This window comes from Haplochromis burtoni, unplaced genomic scaffold (genome assembly GCF_018398535.1).
Source record: "Haplochromis burtoni strain Fernald_Lab_line unplaced genomic scaffold, NCSU_Asbu1 Contig_47, whole genome shotgun sequence".
Classification (NCBI taxonomy): domain Eukaryota; kingdom Metazoa; phylum Chordata; class Actinopteri; order Cichliformes; family Cichlidae; genus Haplochromis; species Haplochromis burtoni.
Genome location: NW_024582408.1, coordinates 465,372 through 487,341, shown reverse-complemented (window position 1 = coordinate 487,341; position 21,970 = coordinate 465,372). Strand labels below are relative to the sequence as shown.

General features: G+C 39.6%; 2 protein-coding genes across 12 annotated transcripts in view; one reads left to right on the top strand and one right to left on the bottom strand.

Moving 5' to 3' along the window:
* fndc1 (fibronectin type III domain containing 1) overlaps positions 1 to 16,908 on the bottom strand; it is a 40,678-nt gene extending 23,770 nt beyond the window's left edge. For 2 of the 5 annotated variants that reach the window (XM_005921635.3, XM_042220340.1), the window contains exons 1-9: positions 16,776 to 16,908; positions 10,653 to 10,847; positions 9,353 to 9,421; positions 3,936 to 4,181; positions 2,474 to 2,572; positions 2,167 to 2,284; positions 1,847 to 2,034; positions 1,158 to 1,265; positions 639 to 827 (exon numbers count right to left, since the gene is read on the bottom strand). In XM_005921635.3, coding sequence (XP_005921697.1) covers positions 639 to 827; positions 1,158 to 1,265; positions 1,847 to 2,034; positions 2,167 to 2,284; positions 2,474 to 2,572; positions 3,936 to 4,181; positions 9,353 to 9,421; positions 10,653 to 10,847; positions 16,776 to 16,848 — 1,285 coding nt within the window. In that variant the 5' untranslated portion in view covers positions 16,849 to 16,908. The remainder of the gene's footprint in view (positions 1 to 638; positions 828 to 1,157; positions 1,266 to 1,846; positions 2,035 to 2,166; positions 2,285 to 2,473; positions 2,573 to 3,935; positions 4,182 to 9,352; positions 9,422 to 10,652; positions 10,848 to 16,775) is intronic. The other 3 variants (XM_005921636.3, XM_005921637.3, XM_005921638.3) reach the window with 3 other exon arrangements.
* A 3,676-nt stretch (positions 16,909 to 20,584) lies between these two features.
* otofa (otoferlin a) overlaps positions 20,585 to 21,970 on the top strand; it is an 83,751-nt gene continuing 82,365 nt past the window's right edge. For all 7 annotated transcript variants that reach the window (XM_042220335.1, XM_042220339.1, XM_042220338.1 and 4 more), the window contains exon 1: positions 20,585 to 20,967. In XM_042220335.1, the coding sequence (XP_042076269.1) occupies positions 20,886 to 20,967 (82 nt within the window). In that variant the 5' untranslated portion in view covers positions 20,585 to 20,885. The remainder of the gene's footprint in view (positions 20,968 to 21,970) is intronic.

Here is a 21,970-nt window from a genome sequence, read left to right as displayed (position 1 = left end):
CTCAATCACAACAGGAGGAAAAAGGACAGCAACGTCCTTGCAACTAGGAACTAGGCGGTACATCTTTTTTTGCTTTCAGCAAATGATTGCATGAAATTGCAAGATACCCAGAGGTCAACCATTTTCAACTGCCTAGTGGAAGGCAACCTGTTACCCAAAAAGCACAATCTGACTTGGACCAGTTGGAAGACAGATTGGCAAATGTTTGGAAATAACTGCTGAAAACTGGTTGCATTCTGGTTATATCCCTATAACAAAAGCCTGGTTATCAAGTGCCTACAAAATTTTAATTTAAATCAGTTAAATTGAGAGTCCTGCAGCAACTATATTACTATTTGTGGAATTTTTTTTGTATTTATGTTTTAAATCTATAAGGTTCTGGCTGGACTATGGCCATAAGTAGTTATGTAAATTTCTGATTATTGTGAAATTCTGTGTATTCAGACAGCAACAGATTTGCAACAGATGGCAAAAGGGTAGACAAGGTTGTTTTGAAGACAGCAACTGACTGTAAGTGGTCATAGACCTGGTCCCCATCTTTGAAGCAACAACTCCAAAGTTGCTGTGCCACATGTGGCATAGTCTCCAAGGACTGTTTTCCCCAGTGACTATATAATTACATTATCAAATATGCTTACTTCCTGGCATGGCGACACTGAAGGTCTTGCTCTGTGGTCCTTGTCCCTTCCTATTGGTGGCCTTAATGGTGAAAATATAACGGTCTCCAGGTGTGAGGTTATCTATGGTGGCTGTCGTGGTGCTTCCATGGTACTTCACGCTTTTTGTTTCAAAAGGCTTCATGGCAGGGACATAAGTCAAGATGTACTCTGTTTGAAAGAGAAGTTTGGAAAGGTAGTGAGATCATTCAAGAGAAAATACTGATGCGATTTCAACATGTCTGGAAAGCATTAGCTGGCTTTCTTTATTTGTTCCAACAGTGACAGTAAACTCACAGCAAAGATTAGCCCTGTGACATCAGCATGCTGCACTTTGTTTTGTAGGACACATCCATAAACAATGCAAATATTGTCACTGGGTGAAAGATCCGTGGCCAACATAGAACACCAACGTAGGTGGAGTAATCATGGCACGAAAATGAATAATTGTTATGTTTTGCCATCATGATAATAACAATAGTTTCATTATATTGGTCTGACCTTTTATCCTCCCATTGGGCTCTTCAGGTGGATCCCATGTTGCTACAACAGCAGTCCCTTTTCCTCTTAATGGCTTGACCTCAAAGTTCTCAGGTGGCCCAGATGGTGCTTGTGAAAGTGAAGAGTAAAAGTGAATGGAAAGACAGGATGGAAAACAAGTAGCATAGGCAACAGAAAGTATAAAGGGTGAGGAAATTGCTGCTTAAAGCATGTAAAAACAGTAAGGATATTTGTGCCAGAAGGCTACAACTGAGGAAAATATTGCTGCCATACACTGTCAGATCGTGCCCCCTGAGATTGTGTATGAAGGAGACCTAAACTGTGAGCCAGGCAGTAAATGTTGACATTCCAATGAACTGCAGCTCAGGAGCTGAAACGTGGTATAAAAGCTTCAATAATGGGAGCGCAGCAGCCAAACCTAGGCTCATATATCAAAAAGGAATAATAGGCAGTGAATGTGAAGAGATGTGGTATGAGGAAAGAAGCTTAAAAGGGTTGTGCAAGAATGAATTGCCTTTTGTATTTTTTTTTTTGAAAAAATCATTTCTGTTTTCATTTTATTAAAAAAAAGTCAGTGGTTTTGGCTCTTTATAACCCTTCACTTCTTTCACACAGTTACAGACTCCTACTGCATCATACACTATGAGATATCGTGTAAGTAATTCTCAGCAAACAGAGTCAACACATACCTGACTCTGGAGTCCTCTGAAAGACGGAGTCGCTCCACTTGCTGTGATTTTCTTCCTGAGAGATTCTGACAGAGAACTCATACATGCTGTCAGCAGACAGGGTGTCTATCAAAATTCTCCTTTGCGTGCTCTCCTTGTACTCCCAGCGTGCTGACTCACCCTTCTCCCTGTACCTAACTGTGTATGATCTGAGTTAAGAATAAAAAGAAAATGAAGAAAATGCCTTATTCCATTGAGAAAGATTAGACTTCAGTTTTATTTTTTCTCTACTTGTCATCATTTTTTTCCCCCTTGTTAACTGACACTTTAACAGGGCCCACCTGGATGCCCCAGGGGCAACTTTCTCCATCTCGACAGCAGGGTCAACCCACGAAATGAGAACTGATTTAGGAGACATGACCCTGACACTGATGTCCTGGGCCTCATGTTCAGGTGGAGCTAGACAACACACAAAGAGATAAAAACCCAAATGTCTGGATCCAAACAAATATTAAAGTCACTGGATATACATCATCCCCTGACTTCTTCTAAACTTTGGCAAAGTAGTTTTGCAGAATTTTTGCAGATTTTCTATATCTACTATGAAAAAAAGACATACAGAATGATTCTCTATAAACCTGCAGGTACCTGGTGTGGTTGTTTTGGTTGTGACTGGTCTGTTGGCAGGTTTGCTCTGACCCTGGGCCTTCTGTGCCTGCAGTGACACCACATGAACGGACTCAGACGCTATGAATAAAAAAGGGATACCAGGCACGGCCAGGGTTTACACTCTGGAAACTAAAGATAGTACAAAAAATGTATCCTCTTAGCTAAATTATTTTCAATAGGAAACAAACAAATAAATAAGAAACTAGGACAAATCCAAATGCCTTCTAGATGTTGTTAACTTTTTTATTGCTGGTTTATTTCAGTAATCTTTGCCACAGGAAATTATTGTGTGCCACCTAAAGTCACAGTCAAAGATACATACATACAGTAATCATGGGCATGAATTTCATAGCAATTTAGGGCTTTTAATCATTTATTTGAACTGTTCTTTTTCCAGGGTAGAATGACTCAAAAGCATCTATTACATACTTTAAAAACAAGCAGTAAGTGCACAACTTTAATTGGATTTTGGATTTTCTCTAATCCACACAGGATTAAAAGTTTATGTACAGGCTCCAATATGTAGATTTCCACAAGTTGGGAAGCAGTTGTTAAGAAATGGAACCATTTCTTAACAACTGCAAACACCTAGATCATCAGTTTCCATCACCATGGAGACAGAAACCGCTTCTCCAATAGACTGAGAGGGTCATAACCAAGAAAGAAACCCCTTCTCCAAAACTGACACCTTCAGGCTCGAATAAAATTTGCAGCTGCTCACACGTATAAGCCAAAATGCCTCCTGCAGAAAGGTTTTATAGTCACACTAGATAAAGATTGAGCTATTTGGTCACAATGACAAGAGCTCTTAAACCTAAACACTGTACAAAATGTCAAGCATGGTGGTGGTAGTATCATGGTCTGCAGCTGTTTTGCTGCCAGTGGTGCTGGTGCACTACACAAAGTGAATGAAATAATGAGGAAAATTTGTAAATTACGCTCTGTGCTATGAAACCAACCTATTTAATTAAACTCTATCAACTCTCCTAACAGGCGTGATCAAATCTCCAGCCAGAATAATGCCACAAGCTTGTTGATGGCTACCAAAAATGTCCGGTCAAGGTGCAACTTGCTAAGTGGCATTTAACCAAATATTAGTTGTGTGTATGTATGTATTTGAGCCTGCATCTGTAATTTTGGCACTGTGTGGCTTAGAGAAAATCCAAAATCAATTCAAGTTTCTCTACCCAATGCTTGTTTTTTTAAGAGGTCTGGTTTAAAATCATTCTACCCTTGGAAAAAGAAAAGTTCAAGGAAATTAAAAGTCCAAAATGACCATGAAATTCATGACTATGTAAACGTTTGACCACAACGTATCTTCCAATACTATAAGGACATGTTGACATTTCTTACTCAGCATCATATTTGACTAAAACCTAAAACTTTGTTCATTTCATCATTTCATTTAGTGATCAGTAGTATAAAATATTGGCCCTCTTACTTAGTTTGCGTGCGAGTCGGTTTCTCTGATCAGACTGAGGCTTGGCGTAGTGTTGGCGTCTCCTTTCCAGCAGAGGAACTCCTGCCAAAACTCTCTCGGGCTGCCTGGGACCAGAGGAAGACTGAGGTGCCCTCCTGTGTGTTCTGACATTAGGCGACAGCTGAGCCTTCCTGTCCATCCTGGTTGCCCGTTTTACGGAGGAGTGATTTCGGGGCACCACTGTTTGTGAAGATCTTACTGGACCTGCTGATGGATATAATAAATTTAAAATTCAGACTGCACTGTTCATTTTAACTTTAAAATCCCAATGTACATAATCTGGTTTTTGTGCTCGGTTTGCCTTTGGGGCCTTTTTGAAACTATCCTCCATGGAAAATGTTTCCACATAACTTTTCCACTCAAGACACATCCGCTTATTGATAAACACATAATTACTTGTCACACTCATCCAACACCGCCTGTCAGCCTGGCCAGTTGTCACAGAAGGGAAATGCTGAAGAACTGCATCATGTACCCTGTCATCTGCTATAACTTCTGGTGCTCTGCTTCCCGCTTCAATCCAAACCATCTTGGACAACATCTCAGACACTGACTCAGACAGTCAGACAATCCCTCTCATCTGGCTGCAGTGCTTAGCGATAGCATTTCCAATACAAAAACAAAAAAACATCTGCCCCTCCCTCTTTTTTGTTCTTCCATTCTCTCCATCTGTTCCTCCCTTTTCTGTTTACCATAATCACTTTCAGATGGAAAAGGTCCACTCTGTTTCCCATCAGGACAGCTGCGTGCACAGCTGGGGGAGTACTGATAAGTCAGCTGATGTAAAAAGGTGAACATTATGCATTTCAAAAAGGTTTAATCAATACTTTAATGTAAGACTTTATTTTCTATTAAACATGTAGAGTGAGCCAAATTAGATTATAGGTGTCTACATGAGACCACCATATCTAAAAGTGACTTAAAAAGAAGGAGTTTTGTAGTTAGGGGACAAAGAAGATGTGATGAGGAAACACAATGTATAGAAGACCATGAAGAAAATACATGTGTTTGGGGGTTTTTCTGGTTCAACTTGGATCAACTTGGATCAACTTGGATCACTCTGTTTATTACTTAATGCCTGTATCTCCTGTCTGTACTGCCAGCACAGCTGAATGAATGTCTTCCCTTTGGATTCAGACAGTACTGGCTATTTGTTTAATAATGCCCTAACCCCATTCTGAATCCTTCTCTTGCTTTTCCTGTCAGCTTTGCGTGTTTTCACACATTTCCAGTAAGTGAACTGTGAAATCAGAATAAGAATTTGTGTCATGTGTGATTCAAATCACAGATTTAATGTGGACAAATGTTGTGTTGGTCTTTCCCACTACACTTTTCAGTTTAACAAGGCTTTAAAAAAAACTGTAAACAAATAAAAGCATACAAAAATGTGAACAAGAGAGTTTTCATAACAGTATATACATCCTGTTAAAAATGAAGTACATCCCATGATTCAGCAGCTATACTATACAGGGGAGTTCCTGGTCCATTCAGTGAATGCAAGGGGACCAAATCCTGTGGCTGCAAAACAAGCTCAAATCATCACCTCCACCCCCGTGATTTGACAGTTTGCATGAGGTGGTTGTACAGATATGCTTTAGACTAGTGGTGCTATGTATTGTGGTCAAACATCTCCACTTTGGTGTGGTTTGTTCAAAGTACATTGCTACAGAAGTCTTGTGGTTTGTTCAGATGCAACAGCTTTCTCCTGGCAACCTTCCAAACAAGTCATACATGTTCAGTGTTTTTGTTCTGTAGAGTCTAAGATGTAGCTCTTGGGTTTTTTGCATTTTCTCCGACCTTGGGGTTAATTGGCTGGGATGTCCATTCCTGCAAAGACTGGCAGCTGTCTTGAATGATATCCACTTGTGAATAATCTTTCTCGCTGCAGAATGATGGATTTCAAATTGTCTGGAAATGGCCTTATAATCGACAGCCACAACTGGTTGTTTAATGTCATGGGTGATGCCTGAACTCTCCAGACTATCAAGCTGCCAATATTTCTGTTCTTATGCTCTGCTTTCTGTGCTCACGCTTACAGTGCTCACACTTGCCGATGATCAATTAATCAAGTGCCTTTGATTTGCAGCACATTGCTGCTGCCTACCCTATAGTTGAAGTGAAAGCAGTAAGGGTATGCATAGTTTTACAACACACAATTAGCTATTTTTAACAAAATAGTGCTAACAAAAATTGTGTTATTCTACCTATACCTGCACTAATCCTATAAGCGTAAAATACCCCAAAAATAATACTTTAAAGTGTCTCATTCATAGCTTTTGTATTTTTTGTAAACATTGTTCACCATATGGCAACTAGCCATGACCCTTTGACAATTAATTTTCATCCCAAGCACTTTCCATTTGTTTCTTCTGATACCAAGAGTAGCCTAAAACAGAAATATCCCCATTTGGTTTTAATCAGTCTTCCCTTTTTTCTGTCTGGAAAACTGTCACAATACATAATTTGGCCCAGGTCACAATGCCACGAACCACTAAACCACTGACTTGACAGTGCTGGTAATGCCAGATCCCTTATGTCTTTTCCTGGAAGCTCAGTGGACCGAGGTGCTATGAGGCTTGCCTGCTGACAGACAGGCATATCATAGCAAAAACAGAGCGAGGCACACCTCAGTGTTCAGACTGAGGTCCCCAAGAATGTCTCCGTTATGTCCTTGGACGCTCCTCAAAAACTAGCTGAACCGTCATCTTTGACGTTTTGCAACCTTAAAAAAGAAGTCTAAATGTTGCAAACAAATTGGCCTCATACTTACTCACTTTACCCACAGTTTAATTTATACAAACAATTCCCAGTCAATGGCAAAGTGTTCCTTCCAGCAGAGCTAATCAGTTTAGCCTGTAGTGAAAATATACAGTGCTAATGCCAATGTTGTCGCCATAGTTTATGTATTAGCATACCAGACTGCTAAGTCATTGTGTACCTTAGATGACTTATAAATTAGATGAGCAAATTAGTATCATCCCAAAAGACGCATATCAAATTGCAGTTGTAAATTACCAGAAATTGCCTGGCAGCACTTTAACATTTGATAAGCGCCTGTGACTGATTAATAGTCATGTTCTAATTATGCTATTGTTATTTGTTTTCATTACTGAAGCTCAATAAATGTTAACATGCTGATTTCTTTTTTTTTTTTTTACAATTGAACTGTTTCATCAAACAAAGAGGAACATTCAGTTTGCACACATGCGATCTCATTTCAGGTTTTTTCATACATAAAGTAAATTTAAAGCATTAAAAAAAACTTCAGGATGGTATATACTGCCATTATATAACATTGTCAGTGTGCAGGAAGTGTGCTAGCTCTAGTGCTATGCTTGGTAAATGGCATGGAACGAGTTATCAATTATCATTAATAATTAGATTATTAGATTATTAATAAGCTCTCAGCTGATAGTAAATGAAGATTTATAACATTAGCTACTTCTCCTTTTGGCTCTTACTTTTCATTTGGCTTTGTTCTGCCTTTCCAGGCGTCTCCATTCCCCAAAGTAAATCAACAAATATGATTATTCATGTTCCTGGAGCAGCTCTGCCTCAAACACATAAAACTGAAACTCCAGACTAGCATTGCGGTTAACACTGCTGCCTTGCAACAAGAAGGCCCTGGGTTTCCTTTCTGCTTCCCATCCTTTCAATAGGGAATTTTAAAGAGTTTCTCCACGTTCCCTGCCACGATTAAGTGGTTTAGAGAGACTAAACTGTCCACTGGAACAGTATGATGCATGTCTACGTTTGATTAAACCAATGAGCATTTACATGACATAAGCTCAAATATCACATTGGGCTGCACACAAAAAAAGTACAGCACTATGCAAAAGTCTTGAGCCACCACTAATTTTTTTTATACTTTGGAAATGGAAAATAGTGACAGCATACAGAGATTCAGCGAAACGTGCAAATATGCACATGCATGCACAATACATGTAAAGTTTGGAGAATTCCACCAAGCTTGAAAATTAATATTGGAATGACCACAACGGCTCTTAGGAAAGCTCTGGGGAGGCCAATCCATGACTGAATGTGTTCCACTGGTGTTTTTCTGTCTTTTACTGCATTAGCAGTGTGTTTGAGATCATTGTCAATCTGAAAAATGAAGCTGTTGCCAATTAGATGCTTTCCAGATAATATTGTATGGTTGATCAATATCTGATCATACTTTTCTACATTTTTCTGCAATTTTGACACAATTTCCAACACCACTGACTGAAATGCAGCTTCAAACCACAACAGAAGCTCCACCATGTTTTACAGATGGCTGTAGACACTGTCTATTGTACCTCTTTCCTGACCTCCTCCATACGTACTGACGATAATTTAAACTACAAATTTCAAATTTCAATTGATCGCTCAATAAGATCTGTTGCCATCAACTTTTAGTCCAATTCTTGTGTAATTTGGCACACCCCAGCCTTTTCTCCCTGTTTCCTTCCTTAACAATAGTTTTTTGACAGCCACCCTTCCACTGAGACTACGTCTGATGAGGCTTGGCATACAGCAGGGCCAGATGTATCACTCAGGTCTTTTTGCTAAGTTGCTCCTCAGTGTGAAAAGGGTTAGGTACGAGATTTGAAAAACAAGTGAAGGAGCCAATGTCCAAACAAAGAAATTTGAATGATCATCAAAAAGTTGGAGCGCTAATACTCAAGACACTTAAAGAAAAGAAAAAGTCTGACTCCTTGGAAGGAAAATGCAAAAAAATATGGGGTGGTTCAAGACTTTTGCACAGAACTGTACAAATAAGTCCTAGAGGGCCATATGTTTGCATTGCTATCACTACTGCTTACATCGTTTTGGACTGACCACACAATGACATTAACAGCCTTTGAGAATGTTATAACACCAATTATTAATACATTTCCTTGAGAAATTACTCTTATAATTAATTACCAAAATTGTTTGCAGTTAGTTTTCACTTACCTGATAAATCAGTAAGGCCTGCTTGACAGGGCACTCATACCCGCAACTCAAAGTGTTCACTTTCTAAATAGTCTGCCAATATTGGCTTCCAGCAATGTGTCTGTTCCTGATTTCTTGTGATTTCACAGTCTACTGAAATCTCTGACAGGTAATTTAAAAAAAAAAAATAACTGTGGCATATGTCATTAAAGGTAACACTCTCTAAAACAGATTTAAAATATGGTTCACCTACAAGAAAAACACATCTATCTAAATAGACAGAAATGTGGGCGTCAGAGACAAATGAGTGTTTCCCTTTATTCATCCCGTGGGGAAGAACCAAGTAAAGGGATAAAGAAAAGGGTGATTATTGCCTGAAGAAAGAGAATTCAAGACAATTCTTCGTGCTTTTAACCCATTGTCATGTAATGTTGGTAATGATGCCCTCTGATTAGGTTTACCTGCTGATAAATTGCTGACAGGTGCACCGCCCAACACAGCAAAGCCATCCAGGTTAACCCATTCAGGGTCTAGAAACAAAAACACAGGATATCTGGATATATCAACTAGTAAGGAAGCAGTTCATTCTGTAGATAAAAAGAAAAACAAACTGATTTTTAAAATATTGTTTACATAGTCTATATCATATCATATCATATCAGGTCGACGTTTTGTCTTTGTTGCTCCAGACACATTAATGATGTTGAAGCAAACAGTATGGGGTTATTTATGACAGCTGATGCTCCTCTCATGCTGCTGAGGGAACAACACATGATCTGCAAGGAATTTCTGGAAAGGCGAAGCTGAGACTGAGCTCGGCTGCCAGATTTTTGAGATTTACGGTGAACAGTGCTGGAGCTGGAGAGACCACAGCGGCCACCAGAAGTTGTACTGGGCAACACACAAGAACACAAACACACAGGCATCTGTAGACACTTTTTTTGGAAAACACAGACAATGCATGACTTCATCAGTTGGCACCACCCAGTCCTTCACCACAACGACCACCAGACACACATAAGCTGCGCGCACACACATGCACAGAGTAAGTGGCCACAACACAGGATTATAGGAGCAGGGCTGGGTTGGCTGCAGACTTTGATGAAGCATGGTGCCAAGGATGGAGGAAAATGAAATAATGACAAAAGCAGGCTGGACTCAGTCAGTAACACAAAGTGTATGTATGTATGTATGTATGTATATGGAAGGATAAAGACCTTAAGTTTTACAATGTGGGATTAGAAAATACCAAAAGAAGCTATTAAAACCTAAAAATAAGCCCCTTCTCTAAAGCCTCAAACAACCACTGTCTACTGAGCTAGGATGACGATAGCCTGGTGTGCTTTCCCTCTGGCAAACTTTTAGGACAGTGCATCCAATTATGAACTAATCCACATATAGAGATTAATCATCATTAATCAAGTTAGCATACGCATGCACTTTTACACACCTCACTGTCTTGAGTGTCTACTTTGCTTCTTGTTCCTTGTCTCATTCTTGGCATTTATCTTGAGAAAATGCAGAACTGTGAGATTTCAGAGCTCACTTCACGGTTTAAGGCAAACCTCATTTGTATGCTCTGTGTCCATTTATATTCTTCTGAATTACTTTTTTTTGTCTAGCAGCTCTACCAGCACTTACCATTAGTTCCAGTTCATTTACAGGCATAACTTCAACATGGTTATGGAATCGTGACCATCTGATTTTAACATCTCACATTCTCATCCTCCTCTTTTTGAACTTTTATTGACTCTTTCTTACCTACATCCTCCAACATAGGAGCGCGACTGTCCTTGCTCGCTTTAGTGAATCGATGGGATCTCGTGGGTTTACTGGAGCTGATCATGAAGCGGTCCACAGGTCTTCCATCCAGATGGATAGACGGCTCCCAGCTTTCCCTAAGGCCCCTCTCCACAGATGTTGGTTTCACATTTTGTGGTCGTGGGAGTTTCTCTGCTGCAACACAAAAACCACATTAAGATACATTTCAGGGGCATACATTTTTTTAAAAGAGTTTTTTATTTAGCATGCAAGAAATGTGGAAGTGCATTAAACATGAATTCGGCAAAAATAAATCTCCCTAAGAAAATAGTCCTCTCTATAACCGAATTTACAAACTCAGGAAACATTTTCCAAAGTCTTTCTTGCAGGTTTCAAGTATTATTTAATACAATATTGTTTCTATTTTATGTATATTTAGCATCACATCTATAATCAAATACACAAAGAAACAGACTTCGCTGCAGACTTTGCAATAACTGCATAAAAATTACAATAGCTTTTACACACAGCTCACCATTTTTAAAAATAACTGTACACATGACTGACAGCCAGTTTAATGGCCAGGCCAGATCTGTTCCCTTGTTATCTCGGGACAAATGAAGAGGACATCGTATCTGAAGTTGAAAATACAAAGTTTTGAATTTGTATTTTATGCCTTTTCACTTTAAGTACAACTTCATAAGAACAATTTCATACCATCTAATTCAGTCAAAAACACTCGAGGGGGTAGGCATACCATCGTCAAAATCTACAACCAAGAGACACCGTCATGACTGGAAATACAGAGGGTTAACAACAAGGTGCAAACCACTGGTTGCATTCGTGTGGCATACAGACGGAAAAGATACAAAAGCTGGGTAACTGGCTCTAATTGCCCAGTGTCCTCCGTTTCTCGGTCAGATTTCAGATCTCACTCAGATCATCAAATGTGACATCACAATTGGTACTTCATAAAATCTAAATTCTGATGACTAAAAAACAAAAATATACAAAAAACCTTATTGGGAGAAGTACAGAACTGACCAATTATTATATTTTCATGGATCAATGGTAACAAACAATTTCTATTATTTCGTATATTTTTTTTATCCACCCAATAAACGCTGATCTAATGGGCCTATTTCAACTCAGGTCTGCTGTCCACCAAGTTCTCAGGGAAATTTTAGCTCTAAAATTCACTGCGTACGCTGTGTTATCTGTCTGCTGTTTGATCCAGAGCAGGTGGCATGCACTCAGTTTTTAGTGAAATCAGCTGTCTGTAGCTGCTGCTATAAATTTGAGAGCAGCAAGAACAAACCAAAACTGTATCATAAAACACCACAAACAGATTCTCCTTTCAAAGATGCACGGCCATTAATGCACTCTTTCTTTAAAAATATAGCAGCTTTAAATCGAAAGATCCTAATAACATTGGAACATTTGCTAAACAGATGATATGCTACAGTCATGATGTCCTTGGCTGTACCCTGCAGAGGTTTACATGAGCACTTTTGGTTTAGTATCATCACAAATTCACCTCTCCCAGCTGGATCTTCACTTTTTAACATTTAGATATAATTGCTACTTAGGCCTCCTGAGCTCTGTTATCCAGATGGTCACAGCTGTTCATAGCCCTTTAGCGTTGTTTCAGGACTTTATCCTGTGCTGAAAGATCGTCTCCTATTTGTTTTTGCTGAGTTCAGCCATCACCAACTCCTGAGATAATGGCTTATATCATTTTGTGATCTAAGTTAAAAAAAAGAAACACACACACACAGTCGACTCATTATTTCCTCATTAATTCAGTCTTACAGTGGACTAAGCTTCATCAGCTGTGCATGACAATCCCCACTGACGCAGGCTGCTTCTAATAAGGCTGTGTGTTACATAGGATGGGATCCTTTCCTCTGTCCAGACAGCCTTCATTTGGCCTCTCAGGAAATTTTTGATCCAAGGGCAAACCAGATTAAATCAAGACGTCTTCAGAGACAGCAGATGCACAAATGATATCCAAGAATAAACACGCTGGGAAGAAGCTGAGCAATAGTGGCTGTACCAATCCTAATCATACAGAGCAAGGCTTGCTTTCAGGGAGTTGCCATGGGAGACTGGTGCCGTAATATAATAGCATTGTCTATGCTGTGTTTGAGAATGTGAAATGGAAAGATGGATAGAGTATGATTGAGTTAGACAGTGGAAAGTATTAACTATGTTAAGAATGAGGGCAGGGCCTGAGGTCATTATGTCACTGCCTTTTTCATTTTTATGCTTGTGTGTCTAGAAAAGCATGGGCCCTTGTGTTAGATGGATACAGGACGTGTGGTACACATGCACCCTTGAAGAGTCACACACAGGTACGCACAGACATGTATGAGCATGTGTAGAAGCACATGGAGGTAAGCCCTGAGGTCAAATGACTGCTGCAAAACTGTTCTATAAAATACTTGTGCTGGAGCACCTGCAGTCTGCTCTGCTTTTACAAGAAGACTTTTTTTTTTTTTTACCTTACCTTGCATCAAAATCACAGGTCGTGACCTCTCATTCACCCCATAACAATTCGCTACTAATGTCTAATAAATGTCACTTTCCACAAACTCCCATCAACAATAAGAGTTGCTAGTGAATTGCCAGATAAAGGTGGCATAGACATATCTGCTTTGCTATAGGGTTTTAATCATTTTAGCACAAGTTTTGCACATGTGTGTTGTGGGTATATGAGCCTTTTATAGCAGTAAAAACAGTTAAAACTCAAGATTGAGGTGAAGTCCAGTTGCTCAACTGTATTTTGTTTAAGTTGCTTAAAATTGATGTGCTTGAACCACTCAAATAACACAAAAAAGAAAGAAAAGAACATTTTGCACATGTTTTGGGTTTGTTTGTCCATTTTTTTTTTTTTTGCTTTTTTCTGAAGTTTCTGATACCACTTAAATAAACACCATTTTATAAGCAGAAATATTGCATTAGAAAAAAAGAGTTAACAACAGCGTGCCTTTTCAGAAACAATGTCCCATTAACTTTTGATAATAAACAGAGCATGCTGTGAGCAGTTTTTACTGAAAGGTTTTTCTGTTCACAGTGGGTTCTGTGTTTTATACAGAATAAATGAAAAACGTATTCTGAAAAGATGCTGTTGAATGTAAGTTTTAAATACTGAGAGAGCACCACAAACAAATTATCTAAACTGTACTTGGCTGGAGGCGAAAAATTGCTGTAAATGGTGTAAAATTGTGGAGAAAACCACCCAATTGTTGGAGCTTGTGGGAAGTTGGAAGACGTGTCTTTTGCATTTGTGCTCTGCTTGAAAGAATACACGAATCGACAAAAATCTGCAGATTTAATTACAAGACTAAGAAACCTATTTTCGTGTTTATGTGTTCAGGGACCCGAGGGAGTTAAATAACACAATATTTTCTTGCTTCTCTTGTCTTTAGATGTTTCAACCATTGGATAGAGCTCGTATCGCAAGTGTTTCCACATGGTGTTTAGAAACGTGTGTAATATCAGTTTTCTTATCCAAGTCACTGCCGGTTTTTCCCAGAAAGCCACAAGATTACTCTAAATATCGTTTTCTTTGATAGTTAGTCTTAAGAAAATAAGTGGAATTTGCACGTTTAAAAGAATTCAGATGCCTGTGTGAACATACATTCATCTATGTGGGAGGTGTGAAATCTTGCCCAGTGCTACATTTCTCTTTTTACCAGTTCACCACCGCCTCACCTCTAACGACCAGTAAACTCTCTCCTGCAATCGACTCTGTGATAAAGCCAACACACCAGACTGAGACTGTGCCCAAAGTTTATCACTGCTTTCTGACTGCAGTCAGTCACACCAATCGCTGAACTGCCCGACTTTCTGCAACCAGTTTATTGTGTTGACTTGAGCTTAATTTGCCACTGAATTGTGACTGAGGACAGATTTTATTTGAAGCGACAGCCTCAAGTGAGTAAGCGCTTAGCTTTGGGCAGGTTACACGCATCCATATAAAATGTTTATGGCACATGACATCTACAATCAGAACCAGGCCAGAACATTTGGGATCTAACAGCATATTTAGCTTTTCTGTGCTGGTGCTCACATGTGACTTTGCTTTTATAAAAAACCTTTCCAAAGTTATTCTAAGCAATTATTCAAAGCAGTTAGTGATGAGGTCTGACGCCTCATAGTGTTGATTTATTGTCTATCTTCTCGCTGCACATCTAATATGCTCAAATCAAGCTTTGACAGGGTGCTCGTAGGCCAGGTGGTACTTGTTAAAGCAAGTGGAACAGTGCCCAGAGATGACATCATGACACGAGACATGCTGTTGCTGGCAGGTTTGATATGCAGCCGAGGTGCAGGTGAGCAGGGGCATAGGGTCAGGTGATTTAAGATTACGGAAAGCATTAGCAATATTAGAAATATGCAGGGGGGAAAAAAGCCTCTCAGCAAGTCTCTATTTTCCTGAAGTAAAGAAGTTGAAGTTATGAAACTCCTCATCCTAAAACTCTTGCATGTAGCCTCCCTTGAAGAATCCTGACATGTCAACTGGAGCAGAATAATGAAATTCCAGTGACCTGCAAGGACATGATTCCTTCTCCTCACTCCCTGTCCCTCGTGCTCTTCACACAGTTTGTGTAAATTCCAGAAGTTGATAGGCAGATTTCGTTTTTCCTGCACTGCCCCTGTAGAGGTATTCAGATATCCCCAAGAGCTTACTCGTCCTCTTTTGTGAATAATTTCAGAGTGACGGGCTGATGATATGTGAGCAGAGAAAGCTAATGAGTAACACTATCCTCTCTCTTAACAACTACTGTCGAGAGGCCCGAGAGGAAGCCATTTAACTCAAAACTGGTCCAATCTACAGTGAGCTGTAGCTGCAGGGGCTCCCAGGTGTAAATGTGTGGAAGTGAATAAATGTGACGCTCTGAAAAGAATTCCAAAACGATGGAAAAGAAAGTGACTCAGAGAAAGGACCACAATAAATGGCAGCTGCCTATATTCAGTGAAAGCAGTGATCTCATGCGCTCAGCACTTACATTTGAGAAGGAGGCATATAGAAGTCTACAGATCAACTGACAAAATAAGTGAACTGAATAAAATCGAGGAGGAAGGGAGGGTGAAGGAAAGTCTGGCCTTTAAGCCCAAGCCAAAAAGATTACCTTTGTCCTCTGTGAAACTCCTTGGGCTTTGTGGCACGTTTGATATTTTGAACGTTTTCACTGTCTGGAGGATGTGGAATACTTTCCCTGAAAATTGATTTTACAAACAGCACTTAAGAAACTCCAAAAACATATGTGCAGCTGTGGTTTGCACTCTCTGTGCTTGTCAAAAATTCGCTGCACATCTGATATATCACTGCGCCTTTCTAGTAAAATCCTGCCAGCCTATGAATCAACAAAAAACCTGCATAGTCTCCTGGGTTCAAAATCTGCTTCACTGTCCAGCCATTCCTGACTATAGCTGATGGATGATGTGACTCAAATCAACTCCTTCACTTCTAGTCACTAATCAAAGTCCACTTTAAAGCCATTTATCTTCACATTCAGCTGAATTAGTTCCATATTTAATATGCCACCACTCACAGTATTTCATGATGTCGCCAGAAATTTGTCATCATCTCCTAACCATGCATCACAGTTACTTTCGGATGTGGCCACTAAGGAAAGGACTTGTTCCATAACTGCTCGGTCCTGCATCATAGTTTCCCCCCACAAAGTTTCATGGATGAAAAATGCTGTCACTTCATATTTTCTCTAATAGCTCTCATTTAAACGAAATCGTTCACATCTGATAATGACTCAAACTGCACGCTTGAAATGAAACGTCCCAGTGAGTTAAATATGATGCACTTAATCTACTTTGTTTTCTGCAAATGGAAACGTGGACACTGACGTGCACACATGCAAATACCTGCACATTCTAGGATTCCTTTTGTTTAAACTTGTTAATATGACAGCTTCTTTTGAATGCATTTTAAATATCCAATCACAAGGCACGTGACCTCTTTGACAAGTTCAACTTTCTCTTCACGAGTGGACAAGAAAGCAACAGTACCTGGATAATCAGATAAAACAAGTATCAAACTGCTTTACACGTAAGTGCTCTACTTGCACCTGCTTATGAAATAGTAAATCAACGATTTACCTGCCCAGCTGCATCCTGGCCCACAAAGCGTAAGAAATAGTGCCACGAGCGTCCTGCCTGTGGCTAAAGCCATGGTGAGTGTGGCGAACTACTGCTGTGGTGCGACGCACCAGCTGGATGCAGAGGGCTGGGACACATCAGCCCTCTTCCCTCCCATCTGCCGATGGGAATGCTGCACTTCGCCGTGAACTGCATCTCGTTTACATCCGTAAACCTGCACACAAACACACTATTAATGCCTCATTAGTCGTTTGTGATTTGAAACAAGTATTTCGAGGCTGCTTTTCAAATCATAAAATGTTATGAAGAGGAAAACTAACTAACAAAAAAACAAAACAAAACAAAACAAAACATACAGACTGAGGCCAGAGTGCTGATTACAAACATGGAGACTTAGATATTTTTTTTCTAAATTCCATGAAGTTAAGCTAATCATTAATTTCTGGATAAAATACTAATATGAAAGAGAGAAAATGAGAAAATGTCTCCCTCTGGAGGTAACCAGGATGATTGCATCCAAAGCTTTAAGGCTGGAAGCAGGTATAGAGATGAAACAAATGGGAGGACTTGAGAAGTACTAGATTATAACAGACCTACGGATCAGTAATTTATTAAAAGAAATAAAATTAAAAAAATAAAGCCAATATCTACCTTTTAAACCTCTATGATATTCACAAGTTTCGTCTGTACGACTATCGGTATTATTCTTCCAGCCCACCTGATCCACCCCAGGATTAAACCTTTCCATGACACCATCCGTGCACCAGGTGTGAGAGAACAGAATCGTGGGCCAAGTAAAATTCCATCACATGATGATCTAATCAGTGGAGACAAAGTTCATAATTACATCAATTTTCCGAAGAATTAATTTAACCACTAGATGGAGCAGACTGTTGTTGTCAATAAAAGGAGGCATTGAGGAGAAAACTGGAACTAATTGTTGAGTATTGTAAACACTGACCTAGCAATACTATGGCTTTTATCCACTGTTGTTTTGGATATAATCTGAACCGTTTGCCTTTCAAAAAAAAAAAAAGGTGTGATGTCATGTTGCAGTAAACTGATTTAGATCCATTTTTCTCTATAACTGAACTATTAATATATATTGTTTATTTCTTTTCCAATGTGCCCACCACACTGCAGTCAGGAAGATTTTCTACTCATTTTTTAATAAGAGAGCTTCTCTGATTTCTTAGAAATCTTCTGGGTTCTGCTGTAGATTCCCTCGACCTTTAATGTTATAACAGCAAATGTCCCGTACGGCCTGCGACAATATGGTAGCAAAACTGACTGAACTGACAGTTATTTTAATGAGTGTCTCCATTGGTATTGTCACGAAAACATCTCTATGTCCATCTGTACAAGTGTGGGCCCAGCCAACAGTTTTCCAACAGTTCCCTCTGCTGGCTAAAGCTCATATCACTACTGGAAAACAATGTCAATCATTTGCATGTGACTTAATTTATGAATGACTATGATGTCTTTTACATCAAAGTTATTCATCCAGAACCTTTCTAACACAGGGTTGGACCCCCTCGCCCGAGGAAAAGACAAGAGAACTAAAGGGTTTTAGCCAGTGGTGCGGTTTTTAACCACATTTTGCAGTGGCACAAAAATTCAGATTAAAAAAAGAAAATTGAAAAATAACAAGAAGCAGCTTTGATGTCTGCAGCGCTGCTGGCTTTGGATCATTTGCACAGATTAAATTGTTTTTTTTTTCAGTATTAGTTACTTTATTACTCATCTCTCTATCTCTCTCATACATGAGTCAGTGCAAACCGCTATACATAATTTAAACAAAAGATACTTACAGACTGTCATTCATTCACACCAGAGAGAGAGAGACTGTGGTAGAAATGTGTTCTCTCTTGTTATACACACGCCTGAGGCTGTTTATGCCAGGTACTCCCGATTACCTCAAGTGAAGAGGCAAGTTTTTGTTTGTTTGTGATACAATACTGGGCCATCTCACCAGATTTATTGTATCCACAGAGACTCACTGTCTAGTAGTTATATCAGTAGGTGTTAAAGTATAGTGTGTGTCCCAGTTCTGTCATTATTGTGTCTTTACTTTGTTGATCATTTTTGTCATTTGTCAAGTTTGTTGCATTATGCTCTAAACTGAATTCTTTCATATCTAACTTTATTTAAAACACAATTGATTTGTGTTTTATTACAGAATAAAGGATGGCATGTTGGCTGGTGTGTCTTCTTTTGGAATCTTTATTTTTCTTTGTACAAAGATGATAAATTCAGGGATTGTTCATTTCAGTCTGCTGTTGTCTGTGTTTTCCATAATTTTTTTTGAAGGTGCTCATAGATACTCCCTAAAACTGGGTGTTGTAGTCATCTTTTATACCCCGTTTAAACCAGTTTAGACTATGATGCTGTTTTCTCAGTTTATAACACAGCATATGTGTATTTGTTTGGAATCCATTCTTAGCAGAATATTTGACAGAATATTGAGTGCTGAGCACTGCTCCTGGGATGTTAAGGGCCTGAAGCATCACAATGCTGTGACAGGAACTCCTGCTGCTGCCTTTGCAACCAGAAAACAGTGGCATTCCTGAAGAAACTCACAGCTCTGAAGTTTTGGTTTCATGCTGTGAGGAACACTATATGAGCGAGCAGATGTAGAGCTTCTCTGCAGTTGTTTGCAGACACATCTGAACACTGCATCAAAACAAAGGTTTTCACACAGTTGCGCTCTTGGTATCTTTACAGTGATACCCATTACTACTGAATGATAACTATTTTTCAAATCTAAAAAGAGGAGCCCAAAGAAACCTACCGCCTTATCTTTTCTCATACCAAATACATATATACTCATATTCCACTTCATTAGGTACACCTTGTTAGTACTGGCTTGGACCCTCTTTCTTGCCGTAATTCTTCCTGACATAGATCCAACAAGCTGCTAAAAACATTCCTCTAAGATTTAGGTCCATATTGGCATGCTAGCATCACACAGTTACAGATTTGTCGGCTCCATGCCCCAATCTACCACCTCTCAAAAACGTGCTATTGGATTGAGATCTTGTCACTGTGGAGGTCACTTAAGTATAGTGAAATCACTGTCATGCTCAAGAAACAAGTTTAAGGTGAGTTGAGCTTTGTAATGTGGTCTACTGTCGTTCTGGAAGCAACCATCAGATGGTGGGTACACTGTAGCCATAAAGAGATGGACATGGTCAGCAGCAATACTCAGGTAGGCTGTGGAGATTAACCAATGCTCTTGTGGTACTCAGTGGCCCAAAAAGCTAAATATCACAGAGACATTACACCATCACCTGAACCTCTGATACAGGGCAGGACAGAGCCATGTTTTTATCGTGTTTACGCCAAAGGAGCAGCACCTAATAAAGTGGCAGGTGAGTGTGCATACTGGAGTAGATTTGAAGCTGGTGGTAGGTAAATCAACATGTTTTTGTTGTTTGCGGCTATCCTGACGCCTCTTCAGCAGGAACTGTTGGCCAAAGGTCAGAAAAGGACAATGTTCACCTCACCTGTTCGTCATGTTGACCCACAGCTATACTAAAGGGATCGGGGAGTTGCAGTATAATGTGGGCGTGCAAAGTTTATTGTAACAAGATCATCTTTTTATTTCAAAGTAAAATGCATGAAGTACAGTAGGTCTAGATTCATGGCTAAGCGTTTTTATTAAAAATGTCTCTCAAACAGCGGTAGGGTTTTCATCCGAATCCCAAGCCTGGTCTGTGTTTTTTTGTTTTGTTTTGTCCCCCCGCAATTAGAGCATCATCTCTCTGTAGTTGAAGCCCACCCCCGCCCTTCCTGCGCAACGAGCAGAGTAAAACCAAGAGTCAGCTCAGAGATGTGCGATAGACCCAGCAGCCACGGAGTAGGAGGAAATGTTAACTGGAGCCTGTGATTAATTCATTTTTGGGTTTTAGATTTTTTGTTTGTTTTCTTTCTTTCGTTTAAAGAAACGCACGTAAAGTATTCATGTTGCCCGGATAGAAAGCGATTTTTGGGTCCACCAGCCCGCAAAGAAAGGCTCACCAAGACATCATTAAACGCAGATTGCACCAAATCGATTCAAGTTTTATCTGTGTGGAGTAAAATTACTCCCGCCCCCACCAGACTGGACTAATGATGGCTTTAATGGTTCACCTGAAGACGGTCGCTCACCTGCGAGGGAAAGGTGACAAGATCGCCAAAGTTACATTCAGGGGTAAGGATGTATATGTATATTTTTTGAATTATTCTTCTGTATGTTGAAGCCGTGTGTGTGTGGAAACCGGATCGCGCTGTGTGCTGTGCCCTGATTTGCGTTTCGTTACACAATGTGATGAGAGCCAGTCAGCCGCTGCATAAAAAAGTTGGAAGAGCGAGAAAAAGAGTTTAGTTGCAGGTAAAACAGAATAACTGGTCTATATCACAACGAGAGATCGAGTATCCAAGCCTTACGTTTTATTTCATTATGTTCGTTAATATGGTAAAAAACTGATAAATTAAATTCTGTCTTTTTTCCTTTATATGTTATATACATCATGTAAAGTACTACAAAAATTAATACCATTTCTGCCAAGAATGGTGAATGTAAATTCAAAGCTTTTATCTCTTCTATTTTTAAGTGTATCATAAAAGAGGAAAAAACACCAATCTTGGCATCCCTGAAACATCGATTTCCCATCACTGATTTTCAGTTATTTTATTTACTTTCTTTCAACTTACTAGAACAATGTGTTTAAGAGGCCAGTTTAGACTAAGCTGATGGCATCGATTGCTAAAGATGTGGCAAAAGATGGAGCTTTGGGAATGTTCTGTGTAAGATCTTTGGAGTACTAACCAATTCACTCAAATCTAAGAGTCAGAATTGTAGCCACGACCTTGCACTCTCTCTCAGAGGAGATGAGAAGACGAAGTGAGTTGTCGAAAAAAGGGTTTAGTTGATTTATTCATGTGTTTCACGTTCTTATCGTTTGCTTTCCGTGTGCTGGGTGTGTGAGCAAAATAATGTGAAAGAAACTGAGACAGGAAGGAGGAGCAGTGTGTTTTTCAGCACCCTGGACAGTGATCAGTCCACTGACAGGTGCTCAGTCCCTGTTGAAATCAATGCAGCATCACAATTGGAGAAGATGTTACAAGAGCACTGCTGCCTCCTTTCCTCTTGCTGTGTGTGTGTGTGTGTGTGTGTGTGTGTGTGTGTGTGTGTGTGTGTGTGTGTGTGTGTG